Source organism: Equus asinus, chromosome 1 (assembly GCF_041296235.1).
Source record: "Equus asinus isolate D_3611 breed Donkey chromosome 1, EquAss-T2T_v2, whole genome shotgun sequence".
Classification (NCBI taxonomy): Eukaryota; Metazoa; Chordata; class Mammalia; order Perissodactyla; family Equidae; genus Equus; species Equus asinus.
The window spans coordinates 184,925,072-184,948,409 of record NC_091790.1 but is presented as its reverse complement, the minus strand read 5'-3'; the positions used below and the strand labels follow the sequence as shown (position 1 = coordinate 184,948,409).

Below are 23,338 nucleotides of genomic sequence, written 5' to 3'. Positions count from 1 at the left end.
AAGCATGATTGTCATGCCTTTAATTCAGTAGACATGGTTTCCTTTAGCTCTTTGAACATATTTTTATTAGTTGACTTAAAATCTTTGCCTAGTAAATCCAACATCTGGGCTTCCTCAGGAATAATTCCTATTGACTGCTTTTTTTCTCCTATATATGGGCCATATTTCACTGTTTCTTTGTGTGTGTCATTAACTTTTTATCAAAAAGTGGATATTTTAAATAATATATATGGTAACTCTGGTAATCAGATTTCCCCCTCCTCATCCTCAGAGTTTGTTATTGTTGCTGTTTGTTTAGTTACTTTCTTGGGCTAATTCCACAGTCTTTATTCTTTTTCACGTGCAGGCACTGAAGTCTCTGCTTGGTTAGCTGGGTCATCAGATAATGATTTGACAGATTTTCTTAAATGCTTTAAATGAATACGCATGTCTCCTGCTCTTTTTCCAATGGGCACTTTAGTGTTGGGTATGCCTTCCATACTCTGGTGTTTGCGACTCTGCCTTTGTCTTCACTTCCCACTTGAGTAGAACCTGAAAGTCAAGCATAGAGAGATTAGGGCTCTGTCAGGTCTTTCCTGGGCATTTGCACAGCTTTCTATGTGCACATAGCCTTCTAGATTCCCAGGAATGTGTCAGAAATTGTCAAAGCTCCCTATGGACATCTCATTCCTCAGATTTTCCTTTTAAGCTTTTGGCCAGCCTGTTGTTTGGCCCAACTGGAATTGCTGCCTCTGGCAACAGCAATGATAAACAATTGCCACTGATTGTTTTTGGGACAAACTCCCTGAGGATAGGGCTTTCCTCACTGAGTGAGCTCTGGGTCAGATGAACTAAAGGTTAGCTCCGTGAATGGGGTTTTTCTAGGAAACACCAGTCAGGTCAAATAATGACAGTTGTCTGGGGACAGGGCTTTTGAGGGAGCTCCAAACCCATCTTGCTCCTCCAATGGCTGCTAGGCTGCTGGCTTTCACAGTCACTGTGGTTCTGAGGCTGCTGTTGTCCAAGGCTGCCATGAAACTGGGAAAAGGGGATGGAAATAGAGCACGTTAAAAACACCAGAAAGCTTACTGTTCTTACAAAGATTCAGGAGTTTTTCTTGAATAAATGTTCCCTTCCTAGTATTGTTGTAAGCCTTTGGCTAATTTCTGGAGTGCTGAAAAACTTGATTTGACAGTGTTTTACAGTGCAAAGTCTCATTGCTTTTATCGAGGAGTGGATTTTCAGAGGTCCTTCATCCATAATTCCACAAGTGCTTCTCAATCTGTGCTTTTAACCACCATGCGTATCGCTTCTGTCCTTGTTGATATCTAAATGATGGCTTATGTATATTTATTGGCAGCCATGAAAGTCCACTCTTTGATTTCATTGAGAGCTGCTTGCGAAATAAACATGAAATGGTTATTTATGAAGCTGCGTCAGCGATCATCCATCTTCCTAACTGTACTGCAAGGGAGTTGGCACCTGCTGTTTCAGGTTAGTTGTATACTTGATAGCTGGCTCTTGTTTATATTTTATATTTTTAAATTTCACAGATCTGTAGGATAGGTATTAAGATGATTTTTGACCCCTAGCTCTGTAAATATAGTCTTTGCATTCTGATATGTAGATGATTTATTTTAGTTGTTCTTTACTTCTTTTTCTGAAGTTACCATTTCCCCATATAGAACATTAAAAAATTTTTACTTAGAAGTTACTTTAATGCCTTAAGTTGTCCTTAATGTTTAAAAAGCCCACTTGCTCTTATTACTATAAATATTTTTACCATTTAAATTCAACTATAAATGGGTGTATTAATTTTTTTAGAGAAAAGAACAAACTTTGTTTCCTATATTTAAAGTTTTTAAAGCTCAACAAAAAGTGCTTTTTCTTTTTTTGATGATACATTTTTCATGTGAATTTTTGATGCTGGGATCTAATTTCCTCATGCATATTTTAAATATTCTTTATGTACTGTATTTTCACATAGATGCTATATAGTGAAATGAACTATATTCACAGTGTTGGGTTTTTTTCTTTCCTAGTTCTTCAACTTTTCTGTAGCTCTCCTAAGCCAGCTTTGAGATATGCAGCTGTGAGGACCTTGAACAAAGTAGGTGTCCCTTTGCTAACTATTGACTTGTGTCAGTGTCTGATTGAGAAACATTGAATGTGAAGCCTTTGGCTTTCTCGCCAGGGTTAGTCGATGTGATTTGTGCGCTTCACTTCTGCAGCACCTCACTTGTATTTGTGGACTTAGGTCTGGTCATTTCTACTATTATTTACCTAAAGATTATAATTCATTTCTGACTGCTAAGGACTTTATAGTCAAGAGCTACACTGTCCAGTATGATGGCCATTAACCATAATTTCCATTTAAATTAATTAAATTAAAAAAATTAAAAATTCAGTTCCTCAGTCACTCTAGTCACACTTCGTGTGCTCAACAGCTACATGTGGTTAGTGACTACCTTCTTGGACAGTGCATCTATAGAACATTCCTATCATAGCAGAAAATTCTCTTGGGCAGTGCTGGTCTCCAGCAGCGATGTCCAATAGAAGCACAATGTGAGTCACATATAATTTTAAATTTTGTAGTAACCACACTGAAAACATTTTTAAGGTGAAATTAATTTTAAGTAATTTATTTTATTTACCTTAATATATATATAAATATCATATCCACATGTAATCTGTATAAAATTATTAAGGATATATTTTGCCTTCTATTTTTTCATACAAAGTCTTTGACATCCAGTGTATATATTCACAGCATATCTCATCTGGACTAGCCACAGTTTCAGATGCTTAGTAGTCACATGTGGCTATTGCCTGTTGTATTGGACAGCATATGTCTAGAGGATACAATATAGAAACCAGAATACATTAAATAACCATAAAAATTCTAAATAAAAGTGTAATGTAGTAGAAGACATATGTCAGTACATAATCGATTATAAATTAATTGTATGAACAATTGGAGGAGAGAGAAGTTTAGAGCAGCCATGGAAGAAGCCTTTCTAGAACAACAATTTGAGCTGTGTTTTAGAGTTGATGTGGGTGCACATTCCTTTGTCTGTATTCTTGAGGCCAGATGTATTCAGAATTCAGTTTCTGTGAATTTTAGAAAGGTAATATGGTGCTATCTTTTATATTATATATTAACCCCAGTAGGTCTGGAGCAGCACCCCACTGCTAGACATTAATAATTCTACACTATACATGTGATATCCTTTAAGTGGGAGAAATTAAGACTTAAATAGTTTTATGTCAGTTTGAATCATGTTTTGCTGTTAAATGAACTTTGATGCTAATACTTTGCTGAATTTTCAAATTTTTTTACTTGTGGTTAATGTTGGGAAAGGCAGAGAAGTGAACACTGTTGACAAAAGTGAAGGAGCAGGAGCATGACAGACATATTTTAGAGATAATGAGCAATCCAGTTTAGCTGAAGTTTGCGTGCTTAAATACAGAAGTGTTTTCTAAGTGATAAGCTATTAACAGTCTTTGTTGAGCAGTGTTTACCATGCTAGGTCTATTCTCAGAGATCCTAACATCTAGTAGAGTAGGTCTCCATCTACACATGTGCTATAAGGGAAAACAGGCCAACTATAATATAAGACAGACTATAATATTGTCATAAAGAGTATAGAAACCGAGGAAGAGAAAGTGCTCTGCTATACTATAACTATGGCAGTTAATCATTTATAAAATGATTTGTCATACCTTATCAGTTGGAAGTACTCTTCTTGAAACAATTACTTTTAACCTATATTGTTCAATTTAGATTTAAAAAAGCCACTTACCTTAATTAAAATTTATTTTTCTCTTCTGTTGTTTTATTAAAGTTCTAGCCTTTATCAATAGCAATTTGCTTAATTTTTTTCTTGCCCTTCCACAAGGTGGCAATGAAGCACCCCTCTGCTGTCACTGCCTGCAATCTGGACCTGGAGAACTTGATCACAGACTCGAACAGAAGCATTGCCACCCTGGCCATCACCACGCTCCTCAAGACAGGAAGCGAGAGCAGCGTGGACAGGCTCATGAAGCAGATCTCTTCTTTTGTGTCTGAAATCTCAGATGAGTTCAAGGTAAGAGTTTAAATATGACCATGTTTAAACTGGGTTTCTTCCATTCTCTGGCTTGCCCCTTTCTTTTCTTAACAGTGTCTTTTGAGGAGCAGAAATTTTTAATTTTTAGGAAGTCTAATTTATCCATTTTTTCCTTTCACAGTTATTGCCTTCTGTGTCCTAAGAAACCTTTGTCTACGTCCAAGTTATAAACATGTGTTCTTATGTTTAATTCTAAATCTTTTATGGTTTTAGCTTTTACATTTTGTTCTGTGATCCAACTTGAATTAATATTTGTGTATTGTGTGTGGTAAGTTCAGTTTTTTTCCCATACTGATATCCAGTTATTCCAGAGTGATTAGTTGAAAAGACTTCCCCTTCCCCTTGGAGTGCTTTGACATCTTTGTCTGAAAAGCAGATAACCATATAATTGTCGGTCTGTTGATCTGTTTTGTCAAACCTATGCCAGTACCACATTGTGTAGATTAATGTAGCTTTTATAGTGCCCCTTAAATGTCAAGTAGTGTGGTTTTCCAACATTGTCCTTCTTTTTTAATATTCAAATTCCTTTGCATTTCCATATAAAATTTAGAACCAGCTTATCAATTTCTGTAAAACAAAACCCACTAGGATTATGATTGGGATTATGTTGAATCTATAAATCAATTTGGGGAGAACGGACATCTTAACAATATTAATTCTTCCAGTTCATGAATATGGTATAACTCTTCCTTTATTTAGGTCTTCAGTGTTTTATAGCATTTACTCTAGAGGTCTTGCAATATCTTTTGCTAAATTTGTTTCTAAATATTTTATGCTTTTTGATTCTATTTTATTAAAATTTCTATTTCATTGTTTGCTGCTAGAATATAAAAAATACTTTTTTTCACTTTCCCGTAACGTGGTATCCTGTGACCTTGCTGAGTACTCTTATTAGTTCTAGTAGTTGTTATATACATTCCTTAGGATTGTCTGTATAATCATGTCATCTGTGAATAGAGACACTTTTACCTCTTCATTTCCAATCCAAATGCCTTTCCTTTCTTTTTCTTGCCTTATTAAAATGACTAGGACTTCAAGTACAATGCTGAATAGAACTAATGAGAATGTGTTAGAGATAATCAAAAGAAGAATAAATTTCTGTTGGAAGAATTAAAGCAGAAAGATTTTACTTTTTCATGCTTACTTAATTATCAGTCAAGATGTATAACTGACCAACCCTATTTACTCTCTACTTAAACTTTTAAAAAACAAACTTAGCCTGTATATACAAGCAGACGTTCTGAATCCTTAGGGAACCTTGGGAGGTTATGAAGGTCTTTTTGTAGTATAGTTTATTGAACAAATCTCCTATGCTTGGGCATTTAGATAGTTTGCAATATTTTGCAACTACAGATAATGCTGCAGTGGACAACCTTGTGCTTATGTTTTTTTGAAATGTTGCAGGTGTATCCTCAGGGTAAATTCTTGGAAGACCATATGCTAGACTGAAGCATAAATGAATATGTAGTTTTGTAGAGAATGCTAAATTCTATCAGCAATGTATAAGAGTGCCAGTTTTCCTGTAGCCTCACCAATAGAGTGTATGGTATTTAGAAGTTTTGCCAGTCTGATGGGTGAGAAAGAGTATCTCTATGTAGTTTTAATTTGAATTTCTCTTATTATGAGGGAAGTTAAACATCTTTTCATATTTTTAAGGATCATTTAATATCTTTTTTTGAATGTTGTCTGCTCATGTCCTTTTCCAATTTTCTATAGGATTTTTGGTCTTTCATTTCCTCAATTATTTAAAGATTTTTGTATATTAAGGATATTAGTTCTTTATCTGTGAAATATGGAATGATATTTTTCCCAGTTTATCATTTGACTTTTCTTATGTCATCTTTTGTCATGCAAAGGCTTTTTATTTTTATGTAGTTAAATTTGTCAGTCTTTTTTTTTTATTGCATTTGACTTTTGAGTAACAGTTAGAAAGCCTTTCCCATCAGATAATAGAATCTGAATGAGTGAATAAGAATTCACCTTGGGCTGGCCTCGTGGCCTTGTGGTTAAGTTCATGCGCTCTGCTTTGGCAGCCCAGGGTTCGCAGGTTCAAATCCTGGGCGCGGACATAGCACCATTTATCAAGCCATGCTGAGGCAGCATCCCACATGCCACAACTAGAAGGACCCACAACTAAAATACACAACTATGTACTGGGGGGATTTGAGGAGAAAAAGGAAAAATAAAATCTTAAAAAAAAAAGAATTCACCAAAGTTTTCTTCTAATACGTGTACAGTTTCATGTTTTATATTTAGATCTCTGATCCTTTGGATTTTATTATTATATATGGTATGAGAAAAGGTTCCAATATTATCCTTTTCCAATGACTATCCAGTTGCCCCCCCCCCAAATTTTTATTTAAAAGACTGTCTTTGCCCCAGTGATTTGAGATATCATCTTTATCATGTACCAAAGTTCCATATGTACTCGGGTCTATTTCTGGGCTTTCTATTCTGTTCTCTTGTGCTCTTTATCTAGTCATACATCAGTACCACACACTATTTTAAATATAGAAGCTTTGTCAGATGTATTAGTATCCATTAGTCCCCTCTCATAGCTCTTTATTTTCATTGTTTCCCCTAGCTATTCTTACGTGTTTATTTTTTCTTATGAACTTAGTATTAACTTGTCTAGCTTCCTAAAAAATCTCATTGGCATCTTTTATTTGGATCATGTTAAATTTATAAATTAACTTAAGGGAGAACAGATATCTTGATGATGTTGAGATGTCCTAACCAAGAACGAAGGATGTCTTTTAATTTGTTCAAGTCTACTTTTGTGCCTTCAAGAATATTTTATGGTATTTTCAGCTTTGAATGTTTTTTCAATGCTTTTCCTAAGTATTTTATCTTTTTTGTTGTTGCTATTATAAATACCTTTTTACCCATTATATCTTCTAACTAGTTATTATTCAAGTATATGAATAGTATTTTTTGCATATTCTTTATCCTGCTACCTTGCTGAATTAATTAATTAATTAATTAATTAATTTATTTATTTATTTTTTGGTGAGGAGGATTGGCCCTGAGCTAACATCTATTGCCAATCTTCCTCTTTTTGCTTGAGGAAGATTGTTGCTGAGCTAACATCTGTGGCAGTCTTCCTCTATTTTGTATGTGGGAGGCTGCCACAGCATGGCGTGATGAGTGGTGCTAGGTCCACACCCAGGATCCAAACCTGTGAACCCTGGGCCGTCAAAGTGGAGCACGTGAACTTAACCACTACGCCACTGGGCTGGCCCCCTGAATTATTTTATTGAGTTAGTTTTATCATTGCTTCTTTAGGGTTTCCTGATATACTATCATGTCATGTATAAATATAGTTTGGTCTTTTATTTTCCAATTCTTATTCCTCTAATTATTTTCTCATCTAATTGCATTGGCTAATGTCTCTAGAATGATGTTAAATAATAGTTGAGATAGTGACATCCTTATATTGTTTCTGACCTTAATGGGAATGACTCTTGGGGTTCCCTATTAAGTAATATGCTGGCATTAGGATCAATCGAGGTATCTGTGTGTGTATAGTGGAAGTATCCATCCATTCCTATTTTATTTTTTCAAGAATTTTTATTACAAATGAGTGTTGGATTTTATAAAAAGCTTTTCAGCATCTATGGATATAATCATATGATTTTTCTCCATAGACTCATTAGTATGATGAATTATATTATCAATTTTCTAATGTTGAACCATTCTTACATTCTTGGTATAAATCCCATTTCATCATGATGTATTATTTTCTTACAGTAGTGTTGGAGTCTGTTAGCTAATATATCACTTAGAATTTTTGCATCAATATTCATAAATGATTTCCAGCTATAATTTTTCCTTTTGCATGTATCCCATCTTTATTAGGTTTAGGTACATTGCTTCATAAAAAGACTGTGGATGTTTTCCTTCATTTTCCATGCTCTGTATTTTCCAGGTATTTTGCAGGCTTAGAAGATCTCTCTCCAAAAGTAAAGGATGGGTTTCCATACAGCCCTGGAAGATATAGCTAGTAGTCCCCAGGGAGCAAAAAGCAAACATGCACACTGTCTGTGTAATAAGGATAATGTTTCCCTTCAGAACAAGGGACTGGCGTGCTTATTGCCTGCTATAAAATATTCAAGTTCCTTGCCTCAGGGTTCCGCTCCTGTAATTCAGCCTACTGTGGGTACACGTACTTTCTGGCCCTTTTTGCATTGCCCTGTGGGAACTAGGGCTCAGGAAACTGGCCCTAAAATGCTGATACTCTAGCCACTGCTATTGCTGTAATTGTCTTTCATCTCTGATCCAGGAGTCTTGTCTTTTCTGCCAGCATCCATGAAATTGGGGCAGGCTAACTTGTCAGCTTGCAAGTAGGGTAAAGCTCACACCCTTCTCACTTCTTGACACTGGTCTTTGAAGTTGTGGTAAAATTCTCCTAGAATCCTTTTGTGAAGTAGTTCCTTGGTAACTTTCTCTATTTCTTCTATGGAAATAAGTCTGTTGAAGCTTTTTATCTTTACTGTTCACTTTAAAATTTTTATGTGCTCATTTGCTTGGAGCAAAGGGATGGGGTCTCTTAAATGAACTGTATTTTTACATTGCTCTTTATTTTCCTTTGAGGTCTTCTTGCTTATCTTTCATGAAGAACCATCATTGTCATTTTAGGTAACTACAGTACCCTCTTAGCTTGCGGTAAATAAGGGAGAAAGTATGCTTAGTAGCTAAAGTCATAAAGATTTCTGTATTTGTTTTTCTATAGGTGGTGGTTGTACGGTCACTATAAAGGTGAATGTCCTTTCTGTTTGTTTTCTCTAGGTGGTGGTTGTGCAGGCGATTAGTGCCCTTTGTCAGAAGTACCCTCGAAAGCACAGCGTCATGATGACCTTCCTCTCCAACATGCTCCGAGATGATGTAGGTAGATTATTTTTTAATCATAGGAAGTTGCTATCTTAAATTCTTATGATTCCTGTTAAATACCATAGTATTTAAAGCAGCTTTCTTTACCATCTCAGCATGCCTCTCAAATGGTACACTGGATTCTAGTTGTTGTCTCATCATTACTAAACATGTTATTGCTTTGGCTTTCCCACTTGGAGAAAAAGACTTTTGTTTCTTTCATAGGGGAAGGGAAATGAAATTTGAGTGTTATACGCATGAGTCTTGGAGTATAAGCATTTCTCCGGAAAGCGTCCTCAGAGTGAATGGCAGTTTTCTCTTTTGCCAGGGAGGCTTTGAATATAAGCGGGCCATTGTGGACTGCATAATCAGCATTGTGGAAGAGAACCCCGAGAGTAAAGAAGCAGGGCTAGCCCACCTTTGTGAATTCATTGAGGACTGTGAGCACACTGTTCTGGCTACTAAGATTCTACACTTGTTGGGCAAAGAGGGCCCCAGAACGCCTGTCCCCTCCAAGTACATCCGCTTTATTTTTAATAGGGTCGTACTGGAGAACGAGGCCGTCAGAGCTGGTGAGTCTCTGGAACACTAATAATGATATAACTGCTGATCTTTTAAAATGCTTAACTCAAGGGGGTGGTAATGACATTGGAAAATGAAGTTGCAAGGTCTATTTGATGGTGGGATCTTGGAGCATACCTAGGCCCCAGATATGCAGCTCTTTCTCTGGACTCCAGTTTGCATCTTGATTTCTGCCTTATATTAGAGACAACCCTTGACTGTCAGTAGATAGGAATACTATGATGGCATCTATTTTTTCAGAGTCGTAGTCTTAAGTCTGAATGTATGTGGAATTTGTGTGTCTATATATTTTTAAGGTGACTTTTTAAAGAGGTCTTAGGTATTTTATGCTTCCTCCTCTCTAATCCTTCCTTCCCCTTAGCATATGAACAGGTCCCTGTCCCTCCAGTTAAAAATATAAAACCTCCTTTGATCTGTTGTCTCTTACAAGCTGCTGACTGTATACTTCCCTGTCAGATAAACTTGAAGTCACCATTACTAGCTGCCACCATGAACGTATTTTCCATTTTCTCTTCAACTCACTATAATCTAGCTCTCTCCCTTAAAAATCTTCTGAAGCTATTTAGTGTTCTTTGTTCCCCTCTCAGTCAGTCTGATGTGCTGTTGACTAAATGCTTCCTGAGTCTCTCTTCCCTTGATTTCCACAATAGCCCGCAGCTTTCCATCACTCCTCCGTCTTATTTAGAGAGCCTCTCTTCCATTCCTTAAAGTATTAGTTTTCTGTAGGGGTTTGTCTTCTCAACATACACATTTTTCCTGGAGATCATTTCAGAGCTCTGCTGATACCCTGTGACACTGCAGTCATGCCTGTCTCCTGAAGTTGTATGTCCAGTTATCTAAGGCACTTCAAATTCATCTGGAAGTTCAGACTAACATAAACTGAAATCCTCACCTTTATCATCTACTCAGTTGCGAAGATGGAAACTCACTCCACTGCTTTACAACCCCCATGTGTTCTGTGGCAAAGTTCTGTCGATTCTGTCTCCTTAATATTTCTTCATTCTCTTTTTCCTCTGTTTATGTGGCTGCTGCTTTAGGCTCTCGTCCAATTCAGATGCCCAGCTAGTCTGACTGCTGGTAGTGTGAGTCTCACACAGGTCCTGTCTGTTCACCATACTCTGCCACAGAAATGGCCTTTGCCTACAAAATCTGCTTACAAATTTGGTGTTGCTTACTCTGCTACAAATACACAAATTTATCCTGTATTTAACATCTGTTAATAATAAGTTTGAGGTTAAACCACAACCTGTTTTTGCTTATCTCTAGTCTCTCACTTGTCTCCTCCTCCCGTCCCACAGAGGTCCTGTGCTGTGGCCTGACTCGGCTGTGTCCACTCCAGTACTGTACCACGCTTTCTTCTCTGGGCTCGGGGCCTTTGGACTTGTATCTCTTTCTGCCTCTCATGCTCCTCCTGCCTTCTCCCTCTTGCTGACTCTACTTGTTCTTCAGATTTCAGCTCAGTAATAAGGGTCAACTCCTCGTCTTAGTTCTCCACCAATTCTGATTTAAGTTCTTTCTCTGTACTCACATAGCATCCTGGCTATAGTTTCTATCAGGGACCTACTGTGCTATGTTGTAATTATCTCTTTACTTACCTGTCTTTTCCACTAGAGTACAACTCCTTGAGGTCAGAAACTATGTCTTTTATCTTTTTACCCTCAGCACCTAGCACAATTCCTGACAAAAGTTAGGCAAGCAATAAATCTTTGTCAAAGAAGTGAATCTTAATAATAGAGTTTCTTTTTATGCTTGGAGTTGGCTGTTTGAGATTAGACCTTGTGTCAGTGTGGTTGTGGTTGGAGTGGAGGATGGCTCATATAGGAAATAGATATGATTCTTTTTCCTCAGTGCATGGAGGATTTTCCTATTCAGAGCTCTTTTGGGCCTGCAGATTTCTGTTTATGCTTAAATAGATCAAAGGAATAAGATCAAGAAATGCACTAAGACAATAAGAGAGTTTACTCCCACTGAACGTGGGGAAGCTGCTCTAATTTTTTTTGAATAATTACTGATTGCTTAACTCTGAGAAACCAGAATTTCTCAGAAACTGTGAGAGTTTCCTTTATGTTGTTTCATTTTATGCTTCATTATAGCTGCTGTGAGTGCTTTGGCTAAATTTGGGGCTCAGAATGAGAATCTTCTCCCAAGCATCCTTGTACTCTTACAAAGGTAAGTAAAATAATTTTTTTTAAAAAATATATGCCGCATGACTAAATAGAGAAATCCACCTTGTACTTTATCAGATGCATTGCAGGGCCAAAGAGTAGAGCTGAGAGTAAGTCAGGAGCAAATGGCATTTTTCTTATCTTTCTAGTAATTTTGCATGTGCTAAGTACATGTAAAATTTGACTTTGAATTTCTCTTGTATGATTTTGAGAAAGTGACTTAAATAAATGCACCTCAATTCATATAATAGGGGCCAACTTCAAAGTGATTCACTATGCAGAGTTGAAAATACCAGCTTTTCATGGTCTCCATGACTCCCTACTGGATGATGAAAAGACTTGCTTTAGCAAACACTCTATGAATACATCTTGAATTGAAGCAGAAAAATTACAAGCCAAAGGCTTGCTGGTTTAAATAAAACAAATTGCCATTTGAGTAGTAACAATGCCTGGATTCTGAATGCTTTTTAGTATCTTTGGAAAGCATCATATTCCCATTTCTTAATTATAAAAAAGTCTGAGTCTTTACCAGGGTCCTGTGGTTGCAGATCCAAGAGTAGACTCCAAACTGCTATCTTGTGTTATTACGTTTTTCCTGATTATTTTAATGCCTACTTATATAGTGCTTTTGATCCATAATGACACTATTTCTTCACCAATTCAGAACAGTACCTAAGATTTGTGGAGATTTCAGGATCCACTGTTGGCTATTGTTGAGCTCTTTTATAAAGGTAGTATCAGATGGCCTGAATTGTGTCCTTTAGGTGTGGTGGTAAAGCTATTGGAAATCTTTAGGGTGCTGTGACATGCCTATTCTCTATCCCTGGACAGGTGTATGATGGATACTGATGATGAGGTACGGGACAGAGCGACCTTCTATCTGAATGTGCTACAGCAGAGGCAGATGGCACTGAATGCTACGTATATCTTCAATGGTCAGTGAGAGCCAAGAATGGAGACAGATAGACTTTTTTCCCAAATGGTGTCTTGGAAGCATATTTCATGAAGATTTACATATGAGCTGACTTCACTAGGCAAAATGCTTGGTTTTTGTCTTCCATTGCACTTCCATTTCTAGGGAAACCTGAAGTATGTAAGGGCCCAAAGAATATTGCTTGTTTCTGGTTCTCCTTGAGCTCCCTCTTGGATGGGTTTACCTTTTTTCTCTTTTCTTTTGCTGTCATTGAGCTCACATAGCTAAGTTGCTGTCTTTTCTGGAAGGTACTTATATTTTGTTGAAAATTTTTATGCTCTGCTCCATGCTTCCTTGGATGAAATTATAAGGCAGTTTTATATAATAGCCTTCATTTTTAATTATTTAGGTCATAGAGTCTGTGGTTATATTTTTGTCTTCCTTCAGAAAGCTGAGATAAATATTACAGATCTGGGCCTATGTACATCCCAGGATTGGCGAGAAGTTATAATGCTGAGATTTCTCTGTTTCATAGGTCTAACAGTCTCCATACCAGGGATGGAAAAAGCCTTACACCAGTACACGCTGGAGCCTTCAGAAAAACCCTTTGACATGAAATCTGTTCCTCTTGCCATGGCTCCTGTCTTTGAACAGAAAGCAGGTAATGGGAATACTTAACTCTGTTAGTTTTTCTTTGTATATAGGTAGTTTTATACCAGTAAAATATGCTCTTAGCATATTGTCTCTAATACTTCGTTTGTTTAATTTTCACTCCTTATTCTAAATCTTATACAACTAAGATGGATGATATTTTATTAGGTTTTTAAAAAATTTCCTGGTTTTCACACAAAAGCAAGAATATGAAACATGACTCAGATTGAAGCTTTTTTTTTTTTTAATACTAAGTGTTATATTCTTTGAAGTTAGTTGTCACTGTGTGTCTCAGAGCAGTCATTGTTCTCTCTCCTATTTTTATTTTCTGAAGTTGGTAATTTCTTAATTTTGCTATATTGGAGGTTTGTCTTGAAAGAATGTATGGGACAAGATCATAAAAAAATATGTAACTTTAAAACAAACAAACAAAAAGGAACAAAGTGTTTAAGTGGTTAGAACTGAGCATGAAAGATCTCATGCTCAACTTGCAACATTTTCAGTTTTCCTGTTGGTACTATACAAGTAATTTTTCCTACTTGAATCATAAGATTTTGTTTTATAAATTGTTCCTCCTTTTAACAGTAGTATTTATATATATATATATATATATCTCCTGGTCTGTCTAAAGCAAATTTTGTATTTTTTAGGGCTTACTTTATTATTTCACAAAATACGTTCGCTAAATACATTATAATTTGAGCCTCCCTCCAAAAAAGGAGACAGAGAACCTACGGGTATGATTTAGCAATAGCTCTGTGTACATCTGCTGCAAGTTTCTGCCTCATCTCTGTCTGTCTGCATTGTTGGCTTGATAGTAGGAGGGAAGCTCCATTGATTGCTCATATCTGTCTTTGTAGAAATCACCCTTGTGGCTACTAAGCCAGAGAAGTTGGCACCTTCCAGGCAAGACATTTTCCAAGGTATGATGATTTGATGTGTAGAAGTGATAGTCTTGCACCCTAGGGCATTGTGTAAATATAATGAAATCCTCCACTTTTATTCAGTTTGATTCTTGGTGGGGGAAGTCTTCGTATGCCTGAATGTTTATTGTTGTGGGTTACAGTTGCTGGGGCTACCTGGAGTCCATGGGCTTTCCAGCTGCTAACTTACTGACTGGGAATGTTGTTCTTCCTCTGTATCTTGGTTAATAGGGAACTCTCATTCTACAAAATTAGAAATTTAGTTTCTTTTTTTTTACTTTTAGTAATTCTCTTATTTAAAAGATTATTTCACTAAAGCTTGGGGACATATTAGTTGAGTATTCAACTATTATTAGTAAGGCTATGGAAACAAAATATTTTAGGCATGTAGAATAATATCTTTTCCTGTCTTCTTATCTTTCTTTTTTTTGATAGAACAATTGGCTGCTATTCCTGAGTTTATGAATCTAGGACCCTTGTTCAAGTCTTCTGAGCCTGTTCAGCTTACAGAAGCAGAGACAGAATATTTTGTTCGTTGTATCAAGCACATGTTTACCAATCACATTGTGTTCCAGGTGAGATAAATGCCGTAACTGGCTCCTGTAGGGGCTTGGTCTGCTTGGAGACAAGTATTAATTCCCCTTTAGTCTATGATTCTAGTTCCTTTTATAGAGAAGAAAGTTGACAGCATTTCTGGTTTTCTTTCCTAGCTCTGTAACTCTAAAGATGCCTTCATATGATAGGTAGCTTTTGATGGTTAAAACTTAGGACATAAAACCAAAATGTCTGAAAAAGTTGGACACCGTAAAGTATAACCTATAAAAAATAACCATCGTTTAACATCAGAGTAAATTAAGTGAGTTGTTCCAAGAACTTGGATTTCAATTTGGTTCTCAGACAGCTATCTGACTTCTATCAGCCTGTTTGGTAGAACTCAGTCTCAGGAAAGAGAAAACACTGATGAATAATATAAACAAAAAGACCTCAAGAATAAGGCTGTCCCTGTTGCCTAAAGAAAAATCTTAGGAGAAGACGTACAGTGCTGTTCAGAGAGAGAAGGAATAGTGGGTTCCAGAACTGAGTTGTGGGTTGTGGGTGGGAAGGAACAACTTGCTTGAAAACAGTTCTTATCTTTCATAACTTTTCTATTTGCTAACTTTTCAGTTTGATTGTACCAATACTCTCAATGACCAGCTACTGGAAAAAGTGACAGTGCAGGTGGAACCATCAGATTCCTATGAAGTGCTGTGTTGTATCCCAGCCCCCAACCTCACTTATAATCAACCAGGAATATGTTACACTCTTGTTCGTTTGCCTGATGATGACTCTACAGCAGGTACTAACCCACAGAAGGAAAGAAATACTTGTCTGATTAAGAATGCATTACTACTTGAGCTGTTAAAAATCTGGACAAATGTTCAGGGTTCAAGAAGATAGTGATGGTATATTTATATTGATAAAATTAGTTACTGCCATAGAAATACTAATGTTATAATTAAGTCTGAGTATAATTTGCTGGACATTTAATCTTAAAAAAGAAACGACGTATACAGTGGTAGCGCATAAAGAAACTCAGGCTTTCTGTTGGAACAGTGTAACCACTAGTGAGGGTTCATATACCTGACGTCTCTTGTGAAAGACTAGGGCTTACTTCTCCCTGATGTTTCTTTCCAGGGCATCCTAAGGACTTTTAATTTAGTAGATCCATGGCATTTTAAAACATAGCAGTTTTGTGGGTCTTATAGAACAAGGGTGGCACGTGAGAGCATGTCTTGGCCTGAGTGGCTTAGCCAACATTTGTGTATCCACATCTGAGAAAGATGTTGTAATTCTCTACTTGACTCATTATCCAGTCTTTGAGGGGGTTGGGGGAGGCCCTTGAAGGAGAGCCACCTGCTGGTGCCAATGGCATTTACAAATTTGGGGATTTGAGGTCTTTTGACCTATCTCTTGTGAAAGTCAAGTATTTGTGGTACTTGATTTCTTTTCCCCATTTTCCTACCTGAGTTCTCTTCCCATATTCACTGCAGAAGTATTCACAACTGTTATCCAGTTTTCACAGAAATAAGCACACACATCACATTTATATTTTGAACAATTTTTATTACTAGTACAGGAAAAAACAATTTTTACTACTAGTACAGGAAAAAACAATTTTTACTACTAGTACAGGAAAAAACAGATTGAAGTTAACAAAATTAACAAATATTGGGGAAGTTACAGAATTACAAGAAATCGTAGAAGTATTAGTAAATAGTTATCCCTGGTCATCGTTCAGTTACATTTGGGGCTTAACCTGCCTTCTCTTAGCCCCTCTCCCACCTCCCTTTTCAGATGTCGGTTCTGGGAGCCTCTGCCCAATCTTATCTGTGTTGGATGATAGACCAGGCTACTCACTCTAGCACGAGGTAGATTCAAGTTGGCACCGTTGCTGGGTCTGAATCCCAGGTTGTTCCCTCTAGCCCTGGATGGACCTGCACTTCTCTTCTGCAGCCACCCTGGATCAATAACCCCCTGGGTAGGAAGGCACTTTCTTATCTGGTTTGCAATATTTCTCCTTCAAGCATTAAGGCTGTCTGACTTTAACCTTTAATTACCTCCTTTATCCCTTTCTGAGGTTCCTCTAGGTCCATTCTCTTTCAGCTTCACTTTCTCTCCTGGTCTTCTTCCCTCTAGTTATATTTGTGTAAAGTACATCCACCAGCCAGTAATGAAGCTAGCTGTACCTACTCTTATTCCAAACCACTATCTGGGCCCAGTCTTAAGGTAGCCTTGTAGCTTCTGCCATCATCCTGGGATATTCTGCACTTCATCAGTTTTTTCCAGTAGCCACCTCTCCTTGTTTCAAAATTCCTGTCCCTATTGTACTTCTCACTAAGTTTCTGTTTTTTAAGGGATCATTACTTCACCTCTTAATTTTTGAGGGAAGCGAAATGCTGAACCCATTGAAGAATCAAGCTCTTCCCTATTGAGAATACTAGCTCTTCCCATTTCCCCAGGTTCATTTGGATAACTGATAACTCAGGTGCCTCACACCCCAGGGAGTGGTCTTAACAGAATACAATAAATACAATTTTACAATATCAAACCACATAAAGCAAGAGTATTGAAACTACAGACATTACATACAATACAGGAGAAAACAACACCAACAAGAGGAAACACTTCTACCAAGAGATGAAGTATTGGGGAGGTTCTCTCACCCCTCTTTACTAAGGGGTTAATTTCTTTTTAAAACATAGATATTACAAATTAGCCCAGAGGTTTCAACCTGTGGTCTGCTGGCTATGGATTCTTTTGCTTGATGGTTTGTTAGTATTTTGTTTATCAAAATTTGGCATTTAAAGAATTTTCTTTCTTTTCTGTTAAACTCAAAGGGTTTGCTGATTGGTGCCGAAAGTCAATTATAAACTCTTGTCATTGTATCTTGGAGAAAAGAAATGGAATTTTGTCTCAACACTTGGACTTTTAAAACTTTGTTAGTGGTTGATTTTTATTTGACACATCATCTACCTGCTTAAAAACAAACTCCTTTCTATTCTTTTTGTCTTTGTCAGAAATTCTAAAATTTTTAATCCATGGCCAATCCAAAGTCTTTGCTGTGCAATGAACAGAAGTGAAATACCAGGGCATAGATGGTAATAAAGGAGTCTTTTACCCATTCCTTCTCTCTTGCATTTTCCCATCAAAATATTCCAAATTTACCAATCACCTAAAGATCTACACATCACTCTACTTGTCTCATCTCAGAAAATACATCTTCCTTATAATCACAGAAAGAAACAGAAATTATATAGATCGTGATTTCCTTTTACTTGAAAATTGTATAGCATAATAGAAGGAATATAGGTTTGGGAGATAGATAAATTGGGATTTGAATTCTGACTCTGCTACATACTGACTGTGTAATCTTAGAGAAGTTATTTGATCTCTGTAAGCCTTTTAGGATTGTTGTAAGGATAAAATGAAATTAAATAAGTAAGGTAATTGGCATGAATAGAAGCTACTATTGTTTCAGTTCTGGAACTATCTCTACTTTCTCCCTTTATCCTCTTTAAAATCAAGTCTTCCACAGTTCAAAAGACACATGCCCTCCAGTCTCCTCCAGAAAGTGTTCCATCAGCTATTCTTGTCTTTGCTGTGTCTTTACACGTTCCCACTCCTCCTGACTTTATAAGTGTACAAAAACCCCACTGCACCTGAAAAACTTACTTCAACCCAGCATTCAAGATGTCACCATAACTCCTTCCTTCAAATCATGGGCAATTGGTGGTGAGAGTAATCAACGGCCTAAGTCTCAATTCAGTTAGTCCTACTTATTATCGTCTATCCTCCAACAGCTACTCCTTTACTCAAAAATTTTCAGAAAAGCCTTCAAGGCAGCATTCTTTCTCAGCGTCCTTTCTCATTTGGCACCTTTCTTTCCTCTGAATATTTTCTGCACCAGTAACACCATATATTATGTATGCAACATTGGACAAATTTTCCCCCACTTTGGACCTCTGTAATGCCACTACCTACTTAAGTTTTTGTTTCATTACTTATTCAGAACCATTCTAATCCTTATATTGTTTTTATTATTGGACTGTTGGGCCTTATTGCATCACATTTCTCTTCTCAAACCATTTCAACAAATTTAAGTCACTCATTTAAAAAATCTTCAATAGAATATGTCCACACCCAGATCAGTGTTAACAGTACATGTATATAAGTTTCTTTTCTCTGTTTTTCCTTAGGGATGCTACCTTCCCTATGATAATTCATAACTCTTTCATATATACTTCAGTTCTTGACTTTCTGAATACGTTTGCTTAAACCTCCCTCTTAACTTGAGCTACCATAGGATTCTGATGGACTCTGAACTTGTTTCTGAATCTTCTCCATTCCATTATGTGTTGTTCAGTTTTAACTATATTAAGTCCTGACATTCTGTATTAAATCTGCAACTTCAATTAAGTAAAAGTTATCTCAGAGTTTTTTACTTTGACTCACCTCCAGCCTCTCACTGGGATCCATATTAATGACCCTTGATGAAACTTTGCATTCTTCCAGGATAAGCACATAGTCTGAATTTTTACTCAATACTAAAAAAGCAGGATAGGTAGAACATTACTATTCAACCACCATTTCCCCTGCCTTTATCACTAGAGTTTGTATCAGTCTAGCCTTAAAATCAATCTACCTCCAATTTGACCCAGTGTGAGATTGGCTAAGATTCCCAGTTTGAGACCTCCTTATTCACCTGCTCATTCGTCTTGTAACCAGTCTGCCTTTCCTCACACACACTGAAATTTCTAACACTGCCTCTGTACTTACTTTCAACCTGTCTTTCTATCCTATTTCATGTTCCCTTTTCACAGCATCATCCTCAATATCTATAGTCTTTATTGCTGCCTTTCTTAGATGATAACATCTCTCCAGAATGCAGCATAAACATGCATATCCACTCATTTCCTCTTTTCCCTCTTTTGGCCTTAGGGAAAAAACCCTCTGCTTGTTTGTACCGCCCAGGCTTGGTTCACATCTGTCCGGCCTTAAAATGGATTCAGTATGTGAACATGTGTGAACTTCCTCTTTGACCTACTTTTATTACTCAAAACAATCCCACCCTATTACATGCACCTTCAGGTTTGGATATCAGAAGTATTAATGTTGTAAGGATTGCTGCTGATGCTCTCCGTTCAGATTTCACTTCAGGAATTTATCTCTATATGACCATTTATTCTTCTGAATCAACCCGCCTCGACATGATTATCTGAAAGAGTTTTCAGGCAGCCGCCAGTTTCCCTACGACAATTTCTTTCTATATATTTCTCCCATTTTCCTTGATTCCATTAATTGTGATCAAGTTTAACAGGCAACACTATGGACTGTAACCCTTATAATGTTCCTCAATATGTCTGAGAATGATTTAATATGTATACTGTTGATTTAATTCCAATTTTACTTTAAGAACTTCTTCCTTTCCATTTTTCCTCTGCTCCTTTTCACTGGAAGAATATTAAACATCTGAATACTATGTCCGTCTGTAGGATTCATATTTTACAAGTGCTAAATATAGTTCTTTCAAAGTCCAATTGATTGCACTGTACCGCCTTTGCTTTATACTTGACTATCCTATAGCCTCTCCCTCTTTAAATATTCTACATTGTCTTTCTTCCCGTAGAACAGTACTTGCCCACAGATATAAGAGATAGCATCTACACCTTCTTATGTTGACTAGTATGCTCCTACCAACTGGCATCAATACCACACATGCCACCCCTCTAGCCCCAAGGTGGCCAACATCCCCAGACCGTGAGCTCTTCAGGAGCTTTCCCGTTCTCTGCAATACTGCTTTACTGACCCTGAGCCCCTCTCATGACCATAAGGTTCTCTCCTCTCCTCCATGCCACCTGTCCCTTTCTTGTCCCATTGAATCCCCTGACACAACTCGTATTCTGTTGACTGCCTTCTCATGGCTGCCTGATGTCCACTGTATCTTGCTATCCATGCTAGATGTGGAAATAACCTTGCTGGGTCCGTGCTCTGCCATCTGATGAACTCTCATCTTCGAAAGACCCTCTGGTTCATCTTCAGCATCCTGTCCTACTTCCCCTACCACCTGCCAGTGATGACACGGATTCACTGTCTTTTCTTCGACATCTACTCCCATCATGATCTGCCCTCATGCTCACCCTGACGCCAGTTATTTTGTCCCCAACATGCTGTACCTAAATCCATCTACTGTTCTGATTTACCCCCAAGCCCAATACTTTTTTGGTTCTACCATTGTGGAGAGAGTTATTGCTTCTCTGGGCTTCTCTCTGACCTTTCACATCTCACCAGGTCACACAGTGACAGGGATGTCTCTAGTGTTTTCCATGGGCCACTACCACCACCACCTCATCCTTCTCTATTCTCCTCCCACCTCTCCTGCCTTCTTAGAATTCCTGAGCCACTCTGCGCTCTCCCCCTGCATGGGCTTCCTCAGGCCCATGGTCCACTTTGGGGGAAAGTTCCTAGATTCTCCACATCAACTCCCTCCTTAGAGCTCTTTGCCATCCTTCTTTGTGCAGTGCATTCCTTGATGCTGTCTACAAGCCTCTCCTATTCCTAGCTGTTAGAGGCCATCACCTGCCCTCTCTCATTCTTCTAGCCGGCTGGACCACCTCTCCTCTACTGTAATCTCCCACGTCTAGGACACTGCTCACCTGACCTCCTACCTCCTGGGTCTGGTTCATGGCTTCTGCCGCTTTACTTCTCTACCGCATACATAGCAAAGAAACTGTCTTACCTGAGCTATGTGGCATTCTTTCAGCTACCATCCGTGATTCTTCCAACTGGATTCAGTAGTCTTCTCTGAAGTGTTCCCTTCTTAAACCCCACCCACAGCTCAGGCCAATCAGTCGGCTTTGCTACATATATACTGTACTGACTGCAAGCTCCACCCACCAACCTATGCTCATATCCCTGAGGACCCAGGCTGTGCTTTCCTCTTGGGCATCTCTCAGCATTGCCCCTTGTATCCCTTCATGTTTCCCTTCAGATCCCATGTTGTACAAACTTCTGACACACCACTTGGGGAGCCTCTTCCTGTGATTCTTGTATCTCTTTCCTTTCACCACAACACTTTTGCCTTCAACCTTTGTTCTAGCCTCACACCTGGGAACCCCAAGGCCAACCCCACCGCACTCAGTCTCAACCAGCACAATGTCCTGGCTACTGCTGTTGTCCCTCCTCTCCTTGCTTCCTCCTTCGCAATCATCTCTCTCCCAGGTGTTTTTCCTTGAATGTTGTCACCCATACCGTCTGCCCTTCCTTTCCTGTAGACCTCCCACCCGGTGCGCTCTGCTCACGGCCCCACAACCCAGCTTCCTTTGGGCCAGCACTCCCGTCTCTCTCACCCTTCTGTCGCATGCATCCTCGCTTCCGGGACCGTCACCTTGGCCCTGCGCTCCCTACCCACCGCCAGTGAATCCCAACCACCCCCATCCTTCCAGGGGCCTAGTCGGCTACATCCATTTGCTCGCTGTCTGCCTCGTCCTGGGTCCTCGACCCACGCCCACGGCTGACGTTCTTGACTCTGAGGCCTCTGTCCACCCAGACTCGGGTCCATGTGCTCATGCTCATGCTTCACCTCTGCCCAGCTCTCCACTCTCTGCCCCTTCCACCCAGTGATTCTCACCCGAGGACGCATGGCCCCCAAGGCAGCCTATCAGCAGCATCTTTTGGGCGTGTTTTTGTGTTTTCTTTTTCCTTTGTTTTTGGTTTTGTTTTTGTTCGAGCAGAGCACTGCTCCCCCTCAGATGTTCTGATAGGCCTCCCTTGGGGTCCATGCCTGCAGCCCCCCGCCTCGGGTGAAATCCACCCCCCCCACCCCCGAGAAGAATCACTGTTGTGGAAGCCCCACCTGCCTCCCTGGGCTGCACTCTCCCTGTGGGCACCTCTAGCCTTCCGTCGGTTGCCACTGACACTTACTTGTGCCTCAAAGACCCCAGCATTGCCCCCACGCTGCCATCAGCCCGGCGCTGTCCTCTTGGCACCAGCGCAGGCCCTCGCCTGAACGCTCACGGACACCTGACACGCCCGAACCCCAGTCTCCGGTAGAGCTCTCTTCTTGTCACGCCCCGCCCCGCCCCCCATCAACACCGCTCTAGCCCCCAGCCTCTAGGACTCTCAGGCACTGTGACAGTATCTTTCCTTGGTCCCAATCTGCCCCTTCCCGGCCCTTGCCGCTGGCCCTCTCCCTAGGTTGTCCCTCCTCAGGTCAGACCCGCGACCCGGTCCCCCTGCAGAGCACCGGCCCTGTGGTCCTCTCGTCTCTCCTCGTTTCCTGCCAACCAGACCTTCCCCTTGCGTCTTTCCTGCAGCTACTCTCCTTGGTCCTCTCGGGGGCCATTGTCTCGTCTTCCTCACCCCCAGCCCTGCGTGGGCAATGACTCCACAAGCTCCGTTAAAGAAGATGGTTCCCTTCTACCTAGAGCTCCGCTCATGTCCCTGCCAGCTCACCCTGCTCGCTACCTATTGATTGCCCCGCCTCCCCTCCTGTCCTACCCTGTCAACTTGACCCACACCCCAACCAGAACCCTGTTCCCACCCCATGCCCGCTTCCCACCCTGCCCCACCTCCCACCCCCACCCTGGTCCCCCACCCCCCACCCTGTCC

The 23,338-nt window shown here is 39.2% G+C and overlaps 1 protein-coding gene across 1 annotated transcript in view; it reads left to right on the top strand.

The window, feature by feature from the left end:
• The window catches only part of COPG2 (COPI coat complex subunit gamma 2), a 307,326-nt gene that overhangs the window by 65,650 nt on the left and 218,338 nt on the right, over nt 1-23,338 (top strand). Inside the window, exons 10-20 of the mRNA XM_070513489.1 lie at nt 1,340-1,473; nt 2,022-2,089; nt 3,879-4,067; nt 8,877-8,972; nt 9,286-9,529; nt 11,633-11,708; nt 12,536-12,639; nt 13,153-13,278; nt 14,129-14,191; nt 14,627-14,766; nt 15,356-15,527. Coding sequence (XP_070369590.1) covers nt 1,340-1,473; nt 2,022-2,089; nt 3,879-4,067; nt 8,877-8,972; nt 9,286-9,529; nt 11,633-11,708; nt 12,536-12,639; nt 13,153-13,278; nt 14,129-14,191; nt 14,627-14,766; nt 15,356-15,527 — 1,412 coding nt within the window. The remainder of the gene's footprint in view (nt 1-1,339; nt 1,474-2,021; nt 2,090-3,878; nt 4,068-8,876; nt 8,973-9,285; nt 9,530-11,632; nt 11,709-12,535; nt 12,640-13,152; nt 13,279-14,128; nt 14,192-14,626; nt 14,767-15,355; nt 15,528-23,338) is intronic.